General features: G+C 46.0%; 1 protein-coding gene across 1 annotated transcript; it reads right to left on the bottom strand.

The window, feature by feature from the left end:
• Positions 1 to 738: 738 nt before the first annotated feature.
• Positions 739 to 14921, bottom strand: acsl3b (acyl-CoA synthetase long chain family member 3b). Its single transcript, XM_060059366.1, has 15 exons — positions 14693 to 14921; positions 11856 to 12436; positions 10082 to 10259; positions 9610 to 9719; positions 8964 to 9102; positions 8168 to 8318; positions 7553 to 7676; positions 7275 to 7346; positions 6903 to 7042; positions 5753 to 5925; positions 4658 to 4732; positions 4201 to 4392; positions 3863 to 3977; positions 3272 to 3429; positions 739 to 2861 (listed from the first exon to the last, which is right to left on the bottom strand). The coding sequence occupies exons 2-15, from the start codon at positions 12204 to 12206 to the stop codon at positions 2704 to 2706; spliced, it is 2136 nt and encodes a 711-aa protein (XP_059915349.1). The 5' UTR covers positions 12207 to 12436; positions 14693 to 14921; the 3' UTR covers positions 739 to 2703.
• Positions 14922 to 19790: the final 4869 nt, after the last annotated feature.

Below are 19790 nucleotides of genomic sequence, written 5' to 3'. Positions count from 1 at the left end.
TTTTTAAAAGAGTAAAGTTTTCAGGGTGTACAAATGCTTTTGCAAACTTTGATCTTCACTTCCTGCCTCTAACGCATCCTATTTACAACGCAAGTTAATAATCCACATAACAATAGGAGTTGTTTAGTCAGTAGTCGAGTCAGACACACCGCTACACGCGGTCTATCGCTCTCTCCCGCTTAGAGTCTTCATTATGTTCAACACACGCACATACACACGGGGAGCGCTTCACATTCCTTTTGGAGGACCCACGAGGAACTCATGTGCGTCAAAAGGCAACTATAGCCACCTCTGGTCGGGCAGAGGAAAGCAGCAATGAGAAACAAAGTGTGTATACGACCTCCTTTGGAAAGGTAAAGGAGGGGGGAAAGATATATAAAAAACAGAACCAACACTCGACAGTATTTTTATTATAAGACGTGAAGCCTGAGAGAGCAATGTCTCAGTCTTCAGCGTATAATAATGTTTTACCTTGGGTGTGGTACGACAGAAGCTTACGTACTTCCCCATTGGCTCGAGCGTCTTGGGAGTTTAGGGTGGGGGGGTATTAGAAAACAGAATCGGTGATATCGTTCAACCGCCAGTGAGTTACAGTTGTGTGTGTGTATTCTTCAGTCAACACACATTGCACATAGACATATCATACACACTAAGTCAACCTTAGAATCACCTTGGCTAGTGTTCTCACATAGTGGTCTCTGGGTATGGGGCCAAACATATCTTTAAGACAAGTCCAAACACAGATACATATTTTTATTCTCACGCACTATGATCTAATTCGGAGGGAATTCAGTCTCATATTTACATAAATATAATCCATATTCAAATGCATTGGTAAATCTGCACCCCTTTGTTTACTTTTAAGATGCAATTTCATTCTTTACAGTGGCAATAGTACTTTTATGTTTTACTTGACACGACACATTGGCTCCAACAGCACTTTGTAAAACGCCCGTACAGATTGGCTATATCTAGCTAGTGTGTCTCATCTACCATCCACATCACATTGTTTTCCTGCCATCGTACAGACCTCTGAAATGTAAACAATAAAGCCATGACATCCATACATTATGGAGTGGCTGTGGCATTTTTCTTCTTTTTCCGATTACAAATTTTGGCTAAATATTGCACATTCAAATTGTTTGTTTTTTTAGAACTATAGGTAACAGTAATATAGGCGACAGTAACTAGACCTATGGTCAAAACAAGATATTACATAAACCTTGTGCGACGAGAAGCAGTCAGAAGAGCAACCCTGGAACACTTGAATGCACAGCGAATGAAGAAGGAGAATTAGAGGCTCACTCATGTGTCAAAACATATCTGGGCCTGCCGTGGTTCCTATGGCGACCTTAGCGATACGTTAAAGTCGGATTCGTAAGGAGTTGGCAGTAATAAACCAACACAGGACCGAAATGAACCAGAGTCCTTCCTTTGCAAGGGATTCAAAAGTAAATGGGCCTAGTCATGTGATCCATGGCGTGGGGCGCTGCTGAGACAGGAAGTCCAGGGGCCGTGGAGGAGAGGTCGGGGCGCCACGGCCACTCAGTGTTAGAATGAGCTTATTATTAGTAGGTTATATAAAGACTATATAAAAGAGGGCAGACGACTTGCTCCATGACTCCTTCAAGTGACTTGAGCAGGTAAACACACAGTTGTAAAAAAAGATGTTGGGACGCAAGTAGGTACTAATGGAGCAAGGCTATCACAAAGAACGGTTTTACAAAAGAAAGAATACCAGTCAATGCAACAGGAGTAAACAAGGAGCACACTAGGGAGGGGGCCGAACGGTTTAAAAAACACACATTAAAGGACAGGCTTGTGATCAATCTCTCATGGCTTTGCAACGCTGGTTCCTCAACAGGGAAATTAATTATCAAAAAGGGCTTTCCAGAATAACAGACCAGTAAAAAAACAACAACACACATACCTCTTATCACCCAAAAAAAATATAAAAGCAACAAATGACAACAATGAAGAAAACCGCTCCCATAATCAGCCAACAGAGTAAGACATCCCTGCATGAATTCAACCTGAATTGTGAATTAAAGCCAAGAGAGTTTCCTAAACACAACCTCCCTCCATAGTGCCCGCCCCACCCACACACACACCCACACCCACACCCACACACACACACACACACAAACCTTTTTCTTTCCTCTGGGGTTGTGCAGAAGTCCAAATCCAACCATACATTCCCTGCTCGCGTGTATCTATGCGTTGCCTTGGTTGTCATGGCAACCATATAAGCTACATGGGCCAAGGGAAGCTGCGCGGGCACCCTGCATGTGACTATGTGTGTGTGTGTGTGTTTGTGTATGGTTGGCTGGTGGGGGGCTAAGCGTCGTCAGATGCCCTGCTACCGCTTTAAGTCTGGAACGAATATCTCTCCGCAGGATTCATGTCTTCCTCCCCGTTTTGATCCAAGCTGTTGGCAGGGAAGCCAAAGAGAGGACGTGTGTGTGTGTGTGTGTGTGTGTGTGTGTGTGTGTGTGTGTGTGTGTGTGTGTGTGTGTGTGTGTGTGTGTGTGTGTGTGTGTGTGTGTGTGTGTGTGTGTGTGTGTGTGTGTGTGTGTGTGTGTTAGGAGTGTACGAGCTGTTCTGTGAACTAGGCGGCCATGTAGTCCGGGGAAGTGGCCTGTGTGTGTATCTGTGTCTGTGTGTGTCTGTGTGTGTTTCTGTGTATAAATACGCGCGTGTGTGTTATTTGCCGCCGTACATCCTCTCGATGTCCTCCTGATAGTGTGACTTCAGCTCCTTGCGCTTCAGCTTGAAGGCGTCGGTGACCAGGCCCGTCTCCGGCGTCCACGCCTCGGCGCTCAGCCGGATCTTCTTGGGGATCTCAAAGCGCTCCAGCTTGTCTGCATCACATCAGACAGAACACCCACAGTCAGTCAGTCAACGCGCTCTATGCAATACTCTGGAACCAAATAGATGTAGTCATGGCTAGGGTGCTCGCCTCTCCCAGGCTGAGGCTGAAGAGAGATTCAAGCGTTCTAGTACATGCTGATCTGCCCTGTAGGCATCACTCTTCAGGACCATTATTCTTAAAAACAGAGATTTTTCCTTCCTCCATCCCTTCCTTCCATCATTTATCCTTCCTCCTATCTATTCAACGTGTTTCCTTCCTCCTCCCTCCCTTCAGTAATTCATCCTTCCTTCCTTTATCTTTCTATCTTTTCCACGTGCTTCCTTCCTCCTCCCTTTTTCGATTCCTGCTCCCATGAACACCCTCCCTCCCCCGCCTCTCCCCCCCCCCCCCCTCTCCCACCTGAGACGGCGGCCTCGGTGATGATGCGGAGGACCTCTCTCTCCATCTCGGGGTTGTTGCAGATCTCCTCCCAGCTGCCATGCACCTGGCGCTGCTTGGCGAGGGCCATCAGCTGCTTGGGGTTGGGCACCACGAAGCTGATGACGTACGACTCCTCACTGGGGCCACAACAGACAGCTTTGTTGTCACCGGTTACATGATTTAATTCATCAATTAATTAATGCATGAATGATTTGAGGGAGAGGGAGAAGTAATGAGTGAAAGAGAGCTATTTGATGTTTTTTTCCCCAGTTGAATTAATTAATAAAGAAAAAGAGAGAGAGAGTGATTGATGAGTGAGTGAGCTTTTTTTAGCAGATGAATTAATAAAAACGAACGGAGAGGAACGAAGGAGAGTGAGATGAGTCACCAGCTGAACAAAATAAAAAAAAAGGAAGCGAGGAAAAGAGGTGTGAAAGAGAGAGAGAATGTGTGTCAGAGTAAGAGGGATAAAGATGAAAGCGCTAAATGCGTTAAAGGGAGAAATACATGGAACGAGAGAGAGAGCAAGTGAGAGAGACCAAAGCGCTAGAGCCGCTCTGTTCCGGTTACCTGTTGGCGTAGGCACAAATGTTGTCGATGAGGGAGCAGTTCTTCAGAACCGCCTCCACCTTGCCCAGGGACACGTACTCTCCTGCCTGCAGCTTCACCAGGTCCTTCTTACGGTCTACAGGGGAGCAGAGAGAGGCTGTTGGTTCATACTGCGACAGGGTGGTGTAACAAAGTGGCACACTGGTGGTGTGACACAGTTAGCCCAATGGAAACGCGTTCTGGGAGCAACAAAGGATCATCTGTTGTATGCTTCTTTAAAAATCAAAACCTGGCGACTGTTTTTTTTATTTTAATATATTTATATATTCTGCGATGGAAGTTATTTTAGTTTTTCTGACCGATGATCTTGAGGCAGCCGTCGGAGTGGAACTCCCCGATGTCGCCCGTGCAGAACCAGCGCTGGCCGCTGTCGTCCACGAAGAAGTCCAGGCGGTTCCGGGCCTCGTTCTTGTAGTAGCCCATGGTGACGTTGGGCCCCCCGATCAGGATCTCCCCACGCGGGTTGGGCTTGTCTGAGCTGTAGTACCCTCCTGGAGCATGGAGCATAGAGCACAACCTTGTAATTAATGGGATACTGGGAACTCAAAGAGGACATCCGTGTTTGCTTATTTCTGGTCTTTTCCTCAGGAAAACGGCTATAGTTTATCACGAAGAGAGGGGAATTAAGACAGAGTAGCATTGAGTCGGACTGGGTCTAACCGGGTCGCTACATAATGCGTCATGGGTGTGGTTGGCGCACTTGCAGGTGGGGCCACCGAGCCTGTACCGTTCTACTGGTTTATCTGTCGGACTCACCCTCTTCCCAGTCTTTCAGGGAGAACTCTGAGCACACCAGAGGTGCACCGACCCGCCCCGTGCTGTAGTCCCAAGCTGAAACAAACACATCGTGTAAGCACAGGAAGCCGACACATTCACACACAGGGTTTCTCAGAGCGAAACAAAGTCGAGCTCAGCTATTTGGTCCCAGATTCTGCTATTCAATTTGTGTCTTTGTGTCGATATCATCACACCGTTTTATTTGAATGTCCCTTGCCACACAAAGTGTTTTTAAATAAGGCCAGATCCTGTTGCTTTGTACGTCAACAAAAGAGCAAAAAGGGGAAATCCAAATTGATTACATCAACGGGAGTTATCTGAATAAACCTCCCCGATTCCGATAGCGTATCAAAAGAGCACGGATAAGGGTTGCTTAGCAACAACAGCCGGTACGCTGGGGCTCAAGGGACAGAATGGGTCGTTTTAGAGATGTGTGGTATTCTTCATTGGAGGAGTCATCAGTGCGGGCTTATTCCAGCCGCAGCTGGAATAAGCCCGCACATAAATAAGGGTCGAGCCCCTTGAGATACTGTCTGAACAATTGAGTTTAAAGTTTAATTTAGTAAACACATAATTCAGACTGGAGCAGGTGGACAACTCCCCCTGCATATAATCTCACATGATTGGCAGTTCCTTTACCCAATCAAAAAAAACAATACACAAATAGAAATGAATGAATGTTACTGTCGTTTTCTTTATGTTTTGTTTTAAGCTATCAACCTGCCAGGGCTTTAAGATGATGTTTAGCCTGCATGGCTAAATCTGGCACATTTACACTGACTCTGGTGCTGATGTTTACTATGGGCGTTGTCCCTTTTGAATAAAGGAAAATTGCTCATGTATTTCCCTTTCCCTCTACCTCCCCCAGCCCCCCTCTACCTCCCCCAGCCCCCCTCTACCTCCCTCTCCCTCCCTCTACCTCCCACAGCCCCCCTCTACCACCCCCAGCCCCCCTCTACCTCCCACAGCCCCCCTCTACCTCCCACAGCCCCCCTCTACCTCCCCCAGCCCCCCTCTACCTCCCCCAGCCCCCCTCTACCACCCCCAGCCCCCCTCTACCTCCCCCCCTCTCACCCTCGCTGATGGTGCCAGCCCCGCAGGTCTCCGTCAGGCCGTAGCCCTGGCCCACCGGGCAGCACAGGCAGATGTTCATGAAGCGCTGCGTCGCAGCAGAGAGCGGGGCTCCGCCCGACAGCAGCACCCGCGTCTGCCCCCCCAGCAGGGCGCGCACCCGCTTAAACACAAACCTGGAAGGAGGGAGGGAGGGAGGGGGAGAGACAGAGAGACAGAGACAGAGACAGAGACAGAGAGAGAGAGAGAGAGCGAGAGAGACGCACAAAGAGAAATTACAAATCAAGTGGGAAAAGAAGAAGGGAGAGTAAGACAGAGACAGAAAAGAGAGCGAGGGAGAAAGAGAGAAACAGAGGGACAGAAAGGTGAGACAGAAAGAGCGAGAGAGAGACAGAGAGAGAGCGAGCAAGAGAGCGAGCAAGAGAGAGAGAAAGAGCGAGACAGAGAGAGAGCGAGCAAGAGAGCGAGAAAGAGCGAGAGAGACAGAGACAGAGACAGAGACAGAGACAGAGACAGAGAGAGAGAGAGAGAGAGAGAGAAAGAGAGAGAGAAAGAGCGAGAGCAAGAGAGACACACACACAAACAGAAATTACAAATCAAGTGGGCAGAGGGTAATGGATGGGTAGGGCTACGGCAGAGGCCTCCTTCGTCTTTGTCAGATGCTGAGGAATCCTCTACTGAATCCCGACATTGATTTGTGTCAGTGGGGGGAAAAGGGGCATGGGGTAATCTAATAGTCGATAGAGTGGACTGATTTATACGTGCTGGAGAATCGCTGGCTGTTAAGGGGAGCGAAGCACCTGTCCCGAGCACCCTGATCTCAGACCCTGAGGGCTTGGCTGTTAGAATGGCCGCTCAGAGCGTGACCGAACGAGGGTTGGAGATTAGGCTTCAAGCCGTGCTAGTCACACAATGGACAGTTTGCTCATCCGGTAAACACTTCTATCCAAAGCCCCCTTCTTTGATTTTTTGTTTTAAATCGTTGACATCATTCATCTGTAGGTAGGGCTTAGGTCATCTTGATCTAGGATGCCCACAGGAAGACATTGGACTTTGTCCTCAGAACCATTGCAGAAAAGGTGGATGGTATGGAGATGGTAGGTATATATACACACAGACAGGGGGGGGGGGGGGGTCTTTGCCATGTCTGTACCTGTCACAGAGAGGTGTGCTGTAGCCTTTGGAGATCTGCTCCATCTTGTAGTTGTAGGCCAGGACGAACAGGGACCGCTGGAAGCTGCTCATCTCCTCTACTTTGGTCATCACATTCTTGTAGATGCGGTCCATGATCTCCTGCACATTTTCAAAGAGGCAATCTTTGCTCAGCATGCAATCACATTAGATGAGACTCGTCTATGCTGTCGTTGCGCAAGCGCAACCAAATGTAATCTCGGCAATCAGCTGGACTTGGGCCGATCCGAATAAACAGGTTTTCGTGCCGGTAAATGTATAATCCTTAACGCTATGCCGGGATACAAAGGACGTTGATCTCCAGAACAATGTAGGAGTGCCGTGGTGGACTTACCGGTACAGCAGCCATGAGAGTTGGCTTCAACACACTGGTGTCACCCTTGCTGCCCTTCTTGATCTTGGTAGACTAAAAGGATGGAGGAAAAGGGAGTTGGTTCAGTTCGGGAGACACGCAGCAAGTGGAAGACCGCACGCACGCACGCACGCACGCACGCACGCACGCACGCACGCACGCACGCACACGCACACGCACACACACACACACGCACACACGCACACACGCACACACGCACACACACACACACACACACACGCGCACACACACACACACACCTGGTCAGCGAGGGTCTGTGGGGAGGAGTACCCGATGCTACAGCCGTGGGAGATGCACACCAGCTCTGCGCTGAGTTCCAGGACGTGGGCCAGGGGCAGGTAGCCGATGTAGGCGTCCGTCTCACTGCCCACCAGAACCAACAGGTGGGAGATTAATAGTGGACTGAGGCACTGCGTTTTGCATCATGGGTTCTTCAGAAAATCCTTCCGAGTACAAAGATAGATATGAAATAAAATATAACACTTCTATTTATGAACGGTTCACCTCTTCCGTGACAAAACAAATGTATGCAATAAAGACAGAACACGGCACTCCAGAGATTCTGGGTAGGGAGACGTCAATGCGACTGTCATATTCAGACACCGAGAGGCGGGGTTGTCAGGAGGGGATAGAGTGATAGAGATGGAGCGGTTAGAGAGAGAGAGAGAGAGAGAGAGAGAGAGAGAGAGTGTGAGTGAGTGAGTGAGTGAGTGAGTGAGTGAGACTCTAGAGACGGAGAGAGTGAGAGTGAGAGTGAGAGAGAGAGAGAGAGAGAGAGAGAGAGAGAGAGAGAGAGAGAGAGACTCTAGAGACGGAGAGAGTGAGAGATGATGAATCAGAAAGGCGTGGCGTACTCGAGGTTGGGGATGCGCTCGGCCATGCCGGTGATGCTGGCGATGATGTTGCTATGGGAGATCATCACGCCCTTAGGGATGCCTGTGGAGCCGCTGGTGTACATGACGACAGCGATGTCCGACGGCGCTGGCTGCCTGCGTGTCGCGGCCACTGAGCAGGACGGGAGAAGAGAAAAAAAAAAAGGCGTTGATGAAAGTCAAAGTAGCACATCAGCAGGAAGCGCTGCCTGATTGGTCGATGATAGCCATAACACAGAATCACCCAGGGCTCTCTTTGAAGACGAAAGAGTGGCGCCAATCGAGACGTCTTCTGAGTCATGGGTTGAACGTTTTAAGTCTAGACGACAACATTAGCAACAACCGTTTTCCATAAAGTTGCCAGTCTGCCATATCGTTCCTCCAAGAGGATTTGAAAGACAACAATATGTTCTTCGCTGCTCGCCCACACTAAACACCCTTTCCTGTGATCGAACATAAAAACACCAGTTGGAGTCTACAGCTTCAGAATGGTTGGTTGGTTGCTGTCTGTTCAAGATCATCATGCTTCAACCACTGCAGGAACCGTTTTGCATACTGGTTTTTATTCCTGGCTTTACATATACAAATATGCATACACAGTCACATGTCTGTTGCTCCGCATACAGTGTCAGGCGAGCAACATGCTTGAGTTTGTATTCCTGAGGAGAGAGAATGTGGCAGCCCCGATGGAGAGTCTGACCCCAGGCGGCCTGCGCCGAGATCTCAGTGGGAGATGGGTTTGACTGTCTTGACAGCAGCCTAGGGGGGGGAAACTCACTGTTGCTGGGCTTGGACCCCATCTCCTGCACTGCGTCCATGCTGAGCACCACGATGCCCCTGGGCATGTCGGGCCAGCTGGCCGGCTTCCGGTCCACCAAGATGATGTGCTGCAGCCTGGGCACCTCGTACAGGATGGCCTGGGGGGTGGGGTGGAGGTGGTGGTGGTGGGGATGGTGGTGGAGGAGGAGGAGGAGGGGTTGATGGCGATAAATAGAAGCGAGAGATAGAGGGAGGGAGGGATGGAGGAGCAAGAAGTCAAGTTAAGTGTTATCAGTCACAGTCACAGTCACAGTTCCAGGGCTTCACAGGGCCACATTTGACGACACCCCCACACCCCTCGAAGAAGGAACGGAGCCAGAGGCCAAAACCGGAAGAAGGAACACAGGGATTCCGTGATGGACAAGTGAAGCAGGGTAGTAACGGATCAATAAGTATCAAATCAATCAATCATACACAGAAATACTGTGTAATACTATGCATCCTCTTGCCAAAGACAAGTGTGCATAACAAACCGCACACAAGAGCAAACATACCCAGGAGAACATTTGTATTTGACTGACTGTTTGTCTGGGGAAGGGGCGGTTGTCTTGTCACAACATGACCGTAATGCCAGACAGGGGGCCCCGGGAGGTGGGACTGGCTACCTTGAGGCGGCTCTGCAGCAGCTCTCTGCTGGTGATGATGTGGGTGACCTCCGTCTCGTTCAGCCCGTGGGCGATGGCGTTGGGTCCCAGGGTGGAGTACAGAGTGACGACTGGCACCGACACACAGACACACACAAATAGTCATCATCTATTGTCATTTAGCAGACTTTATTGAACCATTTGGCAGATTTTATAAAAAAATGATGGACAGTTAATCATGCAATAAATGAGCAGGTTGGGGTTGCGCATTTTGCTCGAGGATTCCTAAAGGGAGACACTAGTGAATATTGGGATTGAAACCCAGACCCTTTCGGCTGGGAGTCAAACACCCCAACCACTTGTTGATTACATGCACGAAGCCTCTTGTAAGCCCAAATGATTGTGTTAGATGCTTGTTCACCCATTTGGGTAGCACACACAAAACAAGACGAATAAACCAACTGAGGGTGCTGTCCCGGCAGGGTTGACTCACGTGGGAAGTTGTACATGAAGCAGGCCTGCGCCGCCACCATCCACTCCTCTCTGGTCTCGCAGAAGATGGCGATGTTGCACTGGGGCTTCTGGCCTAGCGCCGCCAGGCCACAGCCAAAGCTCTTGGCTGCCTGGTAGACCTCCTGGTAGGACAGCCAGTTGTAGTCTCCCAGGATCACCTACGCACAGCCCCGGCGGAGACACGGTTTAATGCTTGAAGACCGCCATTGGTATGGAGCCAAGCTGCTACAGCACAAAACAATTAGCGATGGCAAATCAGCAATAGAACGATTCTGCAACAGCAAAATTCAGTAACAGACGAGGAGCAAATTCAGCAAAGGAAAAACAGCAATGTCAGTTTAATACAACGATTATCAGAAAACACAGTGATGTCACTTGTATATGCCATTTGGTGAACACGTGACTCATATGCACAGCATCTGAAAACACTGAGGGCCTACATTCTTCACATGAGTGCTCCCAGTGGGAATGAAACCTCTAACCCTTAGGCATTAGTGTTAAAGCCTTGCCCCATCAGTAGGCTAAGGTGAAAAACTAAACATTCAAACTAGCTCATTCCAAGATTTAGAATGTGATCAATTGAAGACAAAAGAATAAAAGCTGAACGGTCTGGCTTCAGACCTCTGGTGGGCAACCAGCTGTGTCGCACATAGGAGAGGAAGTGAAGAGTCTACTCTCCTCAAATCTTCGGAAGACATCTACCATCCCAGTGCTCCACTGCCCTCTAGAGAGCTGCTGCGGACATGCAGCGGACGGCTAGCAGTGACCTCGACACCCCGAGAGCGAGGGGTGGCAGTGGATCAGCATTTCACGGCTCCTCCACCTACGTGCCCTATGCTAACGCTAACGCCGCTAGCAGGCAGCACCGAAAGCCTCTCACACACACACAATACATCTCCCTAAGCTTCCTAGATGGTGTAGAAACTAGGATATTGTGCAGTGACCAGGGTGTTTGGAGTCCAGGCTGAAGGGTACTGGGTTCGATATCTAATGTTCACGGTCTACACCCTACATTGAAGGAATTCTTACATTGAGCAATATGTCTCAAAGCTAGCCGGCCCTTAAGGACCTGTATCTGGAGTCACTTTGGAGAAAGGCATCGTCTAGCATTTGACTGAATAGACAAACATTTGTAGTTTGATTTGTCGATTCTATATAAACAGTAGAGCGCAAACATCACGCGTGTTTGTTTGTGTTTCAAGGGTCAACAAATAGGTACAAGAATTGTGCTTTGTGTTAATGAATACACAATGTCGAGAAACATGTACTTACCTAATTATCTACATGCCGTTCAATCTGCTTATTCTTAGGAGTGCCAATTTGTTTGGCTAATCCTGCACTCAATTATAATAGATGATTACAAATAAAAAATCGGAACTAGAATCTGTCTGTTTATTTATGGTTTCATGTAATGCATATGACAGTACGTTGTCTTATAGTTAAATGTATCAAAGTTACAAACTTGGTCGTATTTTTGATTGCAAACTTGCTAGCCAGAATCTTAGATTAGATAATGGCCATCTTGATTGAAAACGTCAATCAGGACTTTGTCTAAAACGTATTTTGAACGTTTGATTATTTTAGTTCAGTCTGTGAAATCCTAATGATGGCAAATGCCTGCCACAAGTTTCCCCAAGCCAAAAGCCACAAGTCACGATAATGAAAATCAATCGATAGAAAATCGATTAAAATCGACAGCACCCAGCCCCTTTAAAGGGCGGGGTGCTGTAACATCCCCCTGAAGCCCTCCTCACCTTCTTGAACACCTTCCCGTTGGGCTGCAGCTCGTCCTCCTCGCTCAGCAGCTGCCGCGTGCCCAGGCAGTGCCGGGCCGGGAAGCGCGTGGCCGCGCGCTCAAACACCTTGTCCAGGGTGTCCAGCCCGGGGTACAGCGCGGCCGCCAGCCCCTGCTGGCTGTTGATGGCCCTGTAGGGCCCCGCCGTGTGGCCCGTGATGGAGCGGGCCTTCTGCCGGCGCGCCCGCTCCAGGCTGGTGCTCGTGCCCGACAGGAAGTACCAGGGCAGGAAGGTGATGACGGAGTACACCCACACCACCGATCGGAACACCTGCAGCAGCAGGGGGTTCATGTCCTCCTTCAGCTTCATAGCCAGGGATCCCCTCGCAACGCCCAGGTACCGATGTCGTGAGGGAGGGCAGGAGGGTGGAGACGGTCAGAGAGGGGTGGGGGTGGGGGGGGAGGGGAGGGGGGGCACAGGGGACTCCTCTCCTGCTTCTAGGCGAGGGTGAACAGCAAGTTGGGGGGCGGCCGGTTGAATGTTGAGGGCCCGGGCAGGGGGTGAGACGGTGGTCTTTTGGGTGGGGTAGAGTAGCAGACCTGCAAGATAAGAGGCACAACAATCCCTTGTTAAGAAGGAGGTTGATAGGCAAGCCGGAAGTATCAGAGTGACAGCCACAAATAGGAACCATTTAACAGAAGTTAATCCATTCTAATTCTATTCTTTTTTTCTGTACCCTATGCCAACAATTAAGCCAGGCAACCAAAACCATTTGGATAATTGTATCTACTAAGGCCTATCACAATATGCATATTCTCTGAAATACCACAAGTCTCTACAATACCACTCACAGCCCACAAGCGACGATATTGACTTATAATGACTCCGACATTGGGTAGGAACAATCCTGGCCTTCTCTATACATCCCCATTTGACGCCACAGGTTAGACATTGTTAGGTGCGGTTTTAATAAAGCTTGTACCAGAGATAAGCAAGCTTCAGCTGTCCATAGTGAGACCTGAGTCAGGTCCCATTAGAACATTCTGCTTTACCGATAACATTGACTCAACATTGACTCTTTATTCATATCCATTAACCAGATCTAACCCACGGGGAAGTGGAGCGAATGACACATTCCCCAGGACGATAAAGGGAACGCTTGAGGACAGGGTGTGGTTCACACCCAAGGCAAGCTAAAGGTGAACAGGGAATGTTACACCAACCACTGAGCTCGAAGGACCCTTCTGGCCCGGGGCCGAAAAACTTTGCAGTCTCTGAGCACGGGGGGCTTCAGTCTGCACATGGCTTTAGTGGCGTTAAACTGACTGTGTAGAATTTCATGTGAAATACGATACAATATATTTGTAAGGGCCAGCGAAAAACTTGTTCTATTCAATGTGTGTGGGTGCATGTGTGTAATGTATGCATGCTCTTGAATACAAATCAGCAGTAAAGGTGGCATCATCATCTGCAACAATATAAATGTCAATATGGTTATGAAGCCGACATAATATATTTTCTGGCTTGACAAGAATCAGAACAGCATCGGGTATCAAAACGTTATGTGACTAATGTTTGGGTAAAGTAGGCCTAAGCCAGGAATGCAACTTTCCAGGACACAATAAACAATACAGTAATACAATAATTAATCCTAGAGATGTAATCCTAGAAACTAAACACAGTGCACTGCCAGCACGACATAAGAGTGTGTGTCTAATCACATCACATCAGTTTCATCAGAAAAAAACAATGAGCTATTTTTTATGCTGCTACTTAATCGTGATGCTGGTGCAATGTGGGTTGTGCATGGTCCAAATAAACAATATACTTAACTAAACTAATCGCTGAATGAATGAGTCAGGTTTTCAAGTTATCAAAGTGTGAAAAAATATTGATAATAGTAACATCAAAGGGCTATGAAATGCATTTGTTGCACTGATAAAACGTGAAGAAAATGTAAAACAGTAAAAAAGCCAACTGCCAAATCTTGAAAAACAGGACCAGTTACTAACGATGAACTCTTTGAGAGACTGGTTAATCGACATATTCCTTGAATGAGAAAACATACGATACTTCACATGGTCATCTGTGTGTGTGTCTGCGTGTGAGTGTGCGTCTGTGCATCTGTGTCTGTGTGAGTGCGTGTAAACAACCAACAACAAATGAGTAAGGACCAATATTTAAAACCGGACAAACACATTAGGGTTTGCAAATGACATTATTAACGCCTCCAATGCAAGCCCTGCATTCAGCAACACACACATTTTTGCACACAATGTACACAACGTGTGCATATCGTGTTTATTCATATTGTTCATCGTCGTAGCACCACGATTCAATAGACGCCACAATACACTGACCATTGACGTGCTATTGGTGTGTAAGTGCTAAAGCCCTTTCTTCTTTCTACTAAATGTCGTTTTTTTCTATATCAGCATCACTGGGTGGTTGACATGCTAACCTAGAACTCGCCCAACGAAACCCTCTCTCACCGTTTATAAAGTACCAGCATGACCAGGGGTTAGGTTATCACAACAAACGCAGCTCATGTCTTTGGCAAGGGATGCTATGGAAGGTAGCACATTTATATTAATCATCCACAACAGACTGGGGCTAAATAGGTCAGCAGATCCCAGTTGATGATGAAGATAGCTAAGGCTATGCTCGCCGACGAGCCACAAACCACATATCCAGCTCACAGCTGCAGTTGCAGAGCCGCTGTTTGAATTGGTGTTTTGTTACATAGATTTCCTTCCTATACAATCAATGATACATGTGTTATTATGCCCGCACAACATAAGTGTCCAACGTGATGTGATCCCTTTTTAATACGAACATAAATTGCGCATCCTCACCTTTTCGTCTGGTTGCGGGGTCGCTCAATGAACGGGACGGTTTTAGGAGGCCGAATCAAGACCTGAGAACACTTATTGATTAATTATTCACGCTAGCTTCTTCGTGGCTAAACCCTGCATGTGTTGGGCTGTAAAAAATATGAAAATATCCGAATAGTAAATCAGTGTGCCAGCAGAAGCATCATCGCCGGGCCCGTGGAGTCACCCGGAAATGACGTCAGGCCGTCAGGACACTTCTCCGCCTGCCATTGGACGGATCGAAGTGGCGCGTGCTTGTGACTGCGCTGATGTCAGCGAGGTAACTATCGGTCACATTCTTGGGTCCGACCCTAGGCGCTGGTTAGTCCGTTGAGCTCCACATTTATCTGGTTGGACTCATGGTGGAGGTTTGTTTATGAATTTGGCTCGACGGGTGCCGAATTAAAAAGCGAAAGTGTGCTGAAGGTGAAAAGTGAAAGTATCCATGGCTCGCCAATTCATTCTAGGCTACCGACCCGTGTTTTTAAAACGAAACCTCGTCTTCATGGTACCGATATACTCCACACCACACGGATCACACAACTGGCTTCTTTCATAGATACATATAGTATAGCCTACATGTAATGTTATACGACTCCGAAGTGTCACCCTTTGCTTTCTTACTATCTTGATGTTATGTACGTCAACGTTTAATGTCCATGATCAATGGATTGAATGGAGGAGATAGGGGTTGAATAGTTGCACCTATGGCGAGTCATCGCCCCCGTACGGTCATGGATATGTTCGCCTTACCAGGGAGTTTGATTTCAGCCTGGAGATAAGCAAATCTACTAATAGCTGATGGCTAATTATTTGAGAGCATAAAATACTGCCCATGCAATGCAGTGGAGACAGGAACCCGATTTATGACGGTCTTCACTTTTACATGCATCAGCACTCTTTCCTATTTAGTTATTTAGCCTACCACATGTTTTCTACCATTAAACAATATTGTCCAGCACACAGACGGAAGTATGCAGTTAAAGAATGAACAGATGCTCCAGTCTCAGATAAAAAGCCTACAATTATTTAATGCTTATATGTTTTCACTGAAGAGCCAAACTTTCCTCACAGCTTATTTATGATTGTCCCGCATCAATCAAACGTTTTGTGAAATTTGTATAGGATTCCAACAGTTGACCACTAGGGGGTGCAATTGTATTGTGAAGGAAGTGTTTATTTGAAACCAGTTTTAGAATCTAGATTTGGGTTTGCTTCACAAAGATTAAACGTTAGACAAACAATAAGGACATTGATTTATAATAAATACAATACAATCAAATAACATTGGAATTAAAATAAGTTAATATTAGAGGGAGATTTTGAAGTCAAGTGATTCAAGCAGAATCGCAAACAAATCAGAACAAGCAGACAAATTAAAGCAATAACAAAAAACAAACAGAACACAGAGAAGCAAACCCAATCTAACTATAGATACATGTCAATAATTTAGAATATAAAGTTTAACCCTGCTAGAAGAAGTATACATTTACATTGTGATACATTTTGGAGTATTTTAGTGTTTCTTTGCTCTTATTCAACATTATTGAAGTTTATTAATAATTGTGACTTTACTATAATTTGTCCCACATACAGGTATATGAAATCTGCAGGCAGGCACCCGATGACAGTAATGGCTGACCTGAACAATCAAAGCTCAGGTGAACCCAATTAACTAATTGATTACGGTGTAAAGAGTGGTGTCTAATACGAATCAATACAGAGAATAACATGTGACATGCAGCAACAAATATATGTTATTGTACTTATACAATTAAGTCAAACATTTAGGCAGGTTGTACAAATGTTACCTTAAAAATGTTGACGACCAGTAGGAGCAGCCTTAGAAGAACAGAGCGTTCTCATAGTGCCGTGCGGTCTGTTATAGCTCGGTAACGTGGTACGGGTCGAGTCATTCACTGATGATAATTAGATTAATTTCTAAATATACTGGTGTCCTGAATCTCATGGAAGGCAAGTGAAGAGAGAGCAGGATGGATGTTGAGGGTCATAAGCCTCACTGCAACATTTTGCACAAAATAAGGGCATTTCAACCTGAAATATTTATGATATGTATTTAGGAGTAGGCTACCTAATTACAATTGTCCAACCTGGATGAAATTAAATTGATGTAAAAAAATCTGTTATTTGCAATACAGTTATTTCAACGGTACTGTAAAATAAAAGTTTGCTATCAAAATTTGACCAATAGCTGAACCTATAAGCAAGGTCAAAACTTTAAATGACCGTAATTTCCGGCTGTAGGTCTTGAAACTAGGTTTTCTGGATTTCCCTCATTTATCTACAGGCATGTTCACTCAACCAACATTTCCCAGTTCTTGATTTAATCCAGAATTTCCTCTTGGCTACTCCCTGTACAAGTTGTTTTATGATATAAGACATTACCATAAATTGTGGAATTAAATGTGTTAAACTGAATCATGCGTCAACAGATGTTATTTCCACTAGACATGCTACCAATAATCATCGATAGATAACAAAGTATTCTCTCGTGGCATATCATGTTTCCTCAAGTGACAGATTGTTTCTCCAAGTCCTTCACATTCACACCAATGGGTCATTTTAGCCGAGCGTTTAGTGATGACCCACTCCTCTCCCGTGTTACTGCACAAACAGAATTATTTGGAAACGGTTTATGTATTCTTTCTCACTTACCGTGAAGTAGTCTTAATGTTTATCTGTTGATCTGAAATGTATACACATTTTTTTGAGAATAGTTTGCAGCTGTCACTCGGTCACAGCATTTAAGCACAACTACAACAACACATCACGTCAACAACATAATAATCATAATAAGGGTGATTGTTATTCTTAGTGTTCCTCTCTGTAATCTCCTAATGCATGAAATATGGTCGATGTCAAATTATTGATAAACAAGATTAACATATTGCTGTGTTCTTCAGTCCTCATGTTGAATTAATTAAAAAGTAAACACGCCATGTCGGTATTATGGATTATAAACACTTAAATTGTACTAGGCTACTTGAAATATCACATTGTAACATAATAATATAACCTGAAACAAGCAACTTTGAACATCATTGTGCGCTGTATATGGCCTGTAAAGATATTTTGAATTAATTAAAAAGTAAACACGCCAGGTCGGTATTATGGATTATAAACACTTAAATTGTACTAGGCTACTTGAAATATCACATTGTAACATAATAATATAACCTGAAACAACCAACTTTGAACATCATTGTGCGCTGTATATGGCCTGTAAAGATATTTTGTAATTAATTTGTCTGACAATAATAATAGTTATTATTATGACAATAACATTATACCCCCAAGGATACTTCTGTGAAGATCGTGATTTTATGCCCATGTTATTGAGATTCGGTTGGCATACATGTCCATGCGCACATATGCAAATTAACATTTGGTAATTTTCATGGGATTTGTATGTAAATGTGATTGGCCGTTTTCAGCATGGACTGACCTTACTTATATACTGGAAGTCTGGGCTGAATTTATGAACTGCATCCTGGGTCGGGTTCAGGCCGTGCTTACAGGAGAGTTCTTTATTAGGACATCTTTCGGCCCACTGGTTGAGTTGGTTTAGCACGTCGGTGGTTTAGTTAGATGTACTGTAAAATGCTTTACGAGTAAAAAGCAATCCAATATCCTACAAAATCTCCTTTTATATAAAGCAATGCATTTCATTATTTAATTGTGTTATTCAAACATTCTTATTATGTTGTAATCACAGAAATTGGGAAGTGGGCCAAAAGGCATGAATATCCTACGCTTTATGTATTTTATTATTTTAAATGAGTGTGTACTTTCTACCTCAGGTGAATAGTGTGTAACTTCACAATATGTTTAAAGCACAACCCCCTCCCGTCTAATGGGGGTGTATACCTGCAGGTTTCTGTTTCGGACACTGGCCCATCTGGAAGTCTGCCAACTGATTAGTCTATGCAGGGGACTGGGTTTGCTCCTAGAGTTGTATGTGTATGCCTGTGTGTCTGTGTGTGTGTTTGTGTTTCTGTGTGCGTTTAGCATCTGGGCATGTGTGTGTCTGTGTGAGCACGCATGCATGTGTAACTCCATAACTCCAAGGCCTTTTTATTATATCGTATAATACCAATAACTAGGGTTAGAAACCCTTCAGAAACAAAAAAATAAATTTCAAATAGGCCACAAAGTCCCAAGCACAGCTCCAACATGCTAGGCGAAGCAAAAAAACACCATATTATTGCCTCCGACACATACATGAGCGATCTCGTGATCGCATGGCGTCCGTTGGTTTGACCCCGGGTGTGTTGATAACGACGATCCGCCCTGGGGCTATATGTTAGAGTTCATCTTGATGGGGAAACCAACTGTCAAGAGGGCAGATGTTACCAGCGGACTGAGAGGGAGTCTTTCATGCTCCGTACGAACTACGTGTGTCCAATGTGATAATGACACAAAGACACACTTTGCAAACACTCTAAGGGGTAACCTTAGAGGGCGACACCGGGAAGGTGCAGGGGAAGAGTTCGTGGCACTGGGGGCGCTCTGAGGCCGTCTGTCGCTGATGAAGGGGAGCCTGACCCCTTCTTCCTCTGGCTCGGGCTCTGAGCCTTTCCCCGGGGTTCCCCGACCAACACTTGACCGTCGTTATGGGGGCGGGGGGGGAGGGGGGACTTCCTGAGGGTGAAGAATGCGTGTTTGATGTAGACATCTCACTAAACGAAGGGGAGATCACACATAGTGTGCGGCTACAGAAGTCCTATTAAATGTTTCGGTGCTTTGTTTTTGAATCACTTGCTGATCATTCTGAATCCATCATGTTTCAGAGAGCTAGATTATATCTCCAGGGGAACAAAAGAAACAAGAATAAAACATACATGCAGTAGTATTTTATTTTTGTAATCAAACTTCCTATATATCTCACTTATTTTAAACTGCTGGTTTACTGCTTTCCACTTCAACAATACAATAACATGCACGTAAGAAGTGATGTTGTGAATAAGTCACTATCTTTCCTTTGAATATTCGATATGTTGACGTGGGCGAAGCACTGTTGATTCCATTTGTTTTCCGTATTGACGGCCGATGTCCAGCC

This window comes from Gadus macrocephalus, chromosome 8, assembly GCF_031168955.1.
Source record: "Gadus macrocephalus chromosome 8, ASM3116895v1".
Classification (NCBI taxonomy): Eukaryota; Metazoa; Chordata; class Actinopteri; order Gadiformes; family Gadidae; genus Gadus; species Gadus macrocephalus.
The sequence above is the reverse complement of the archived record's forward strand: the minus strand, read 5'-3'. Positions and strand labels throughout refer to the sequence as shown.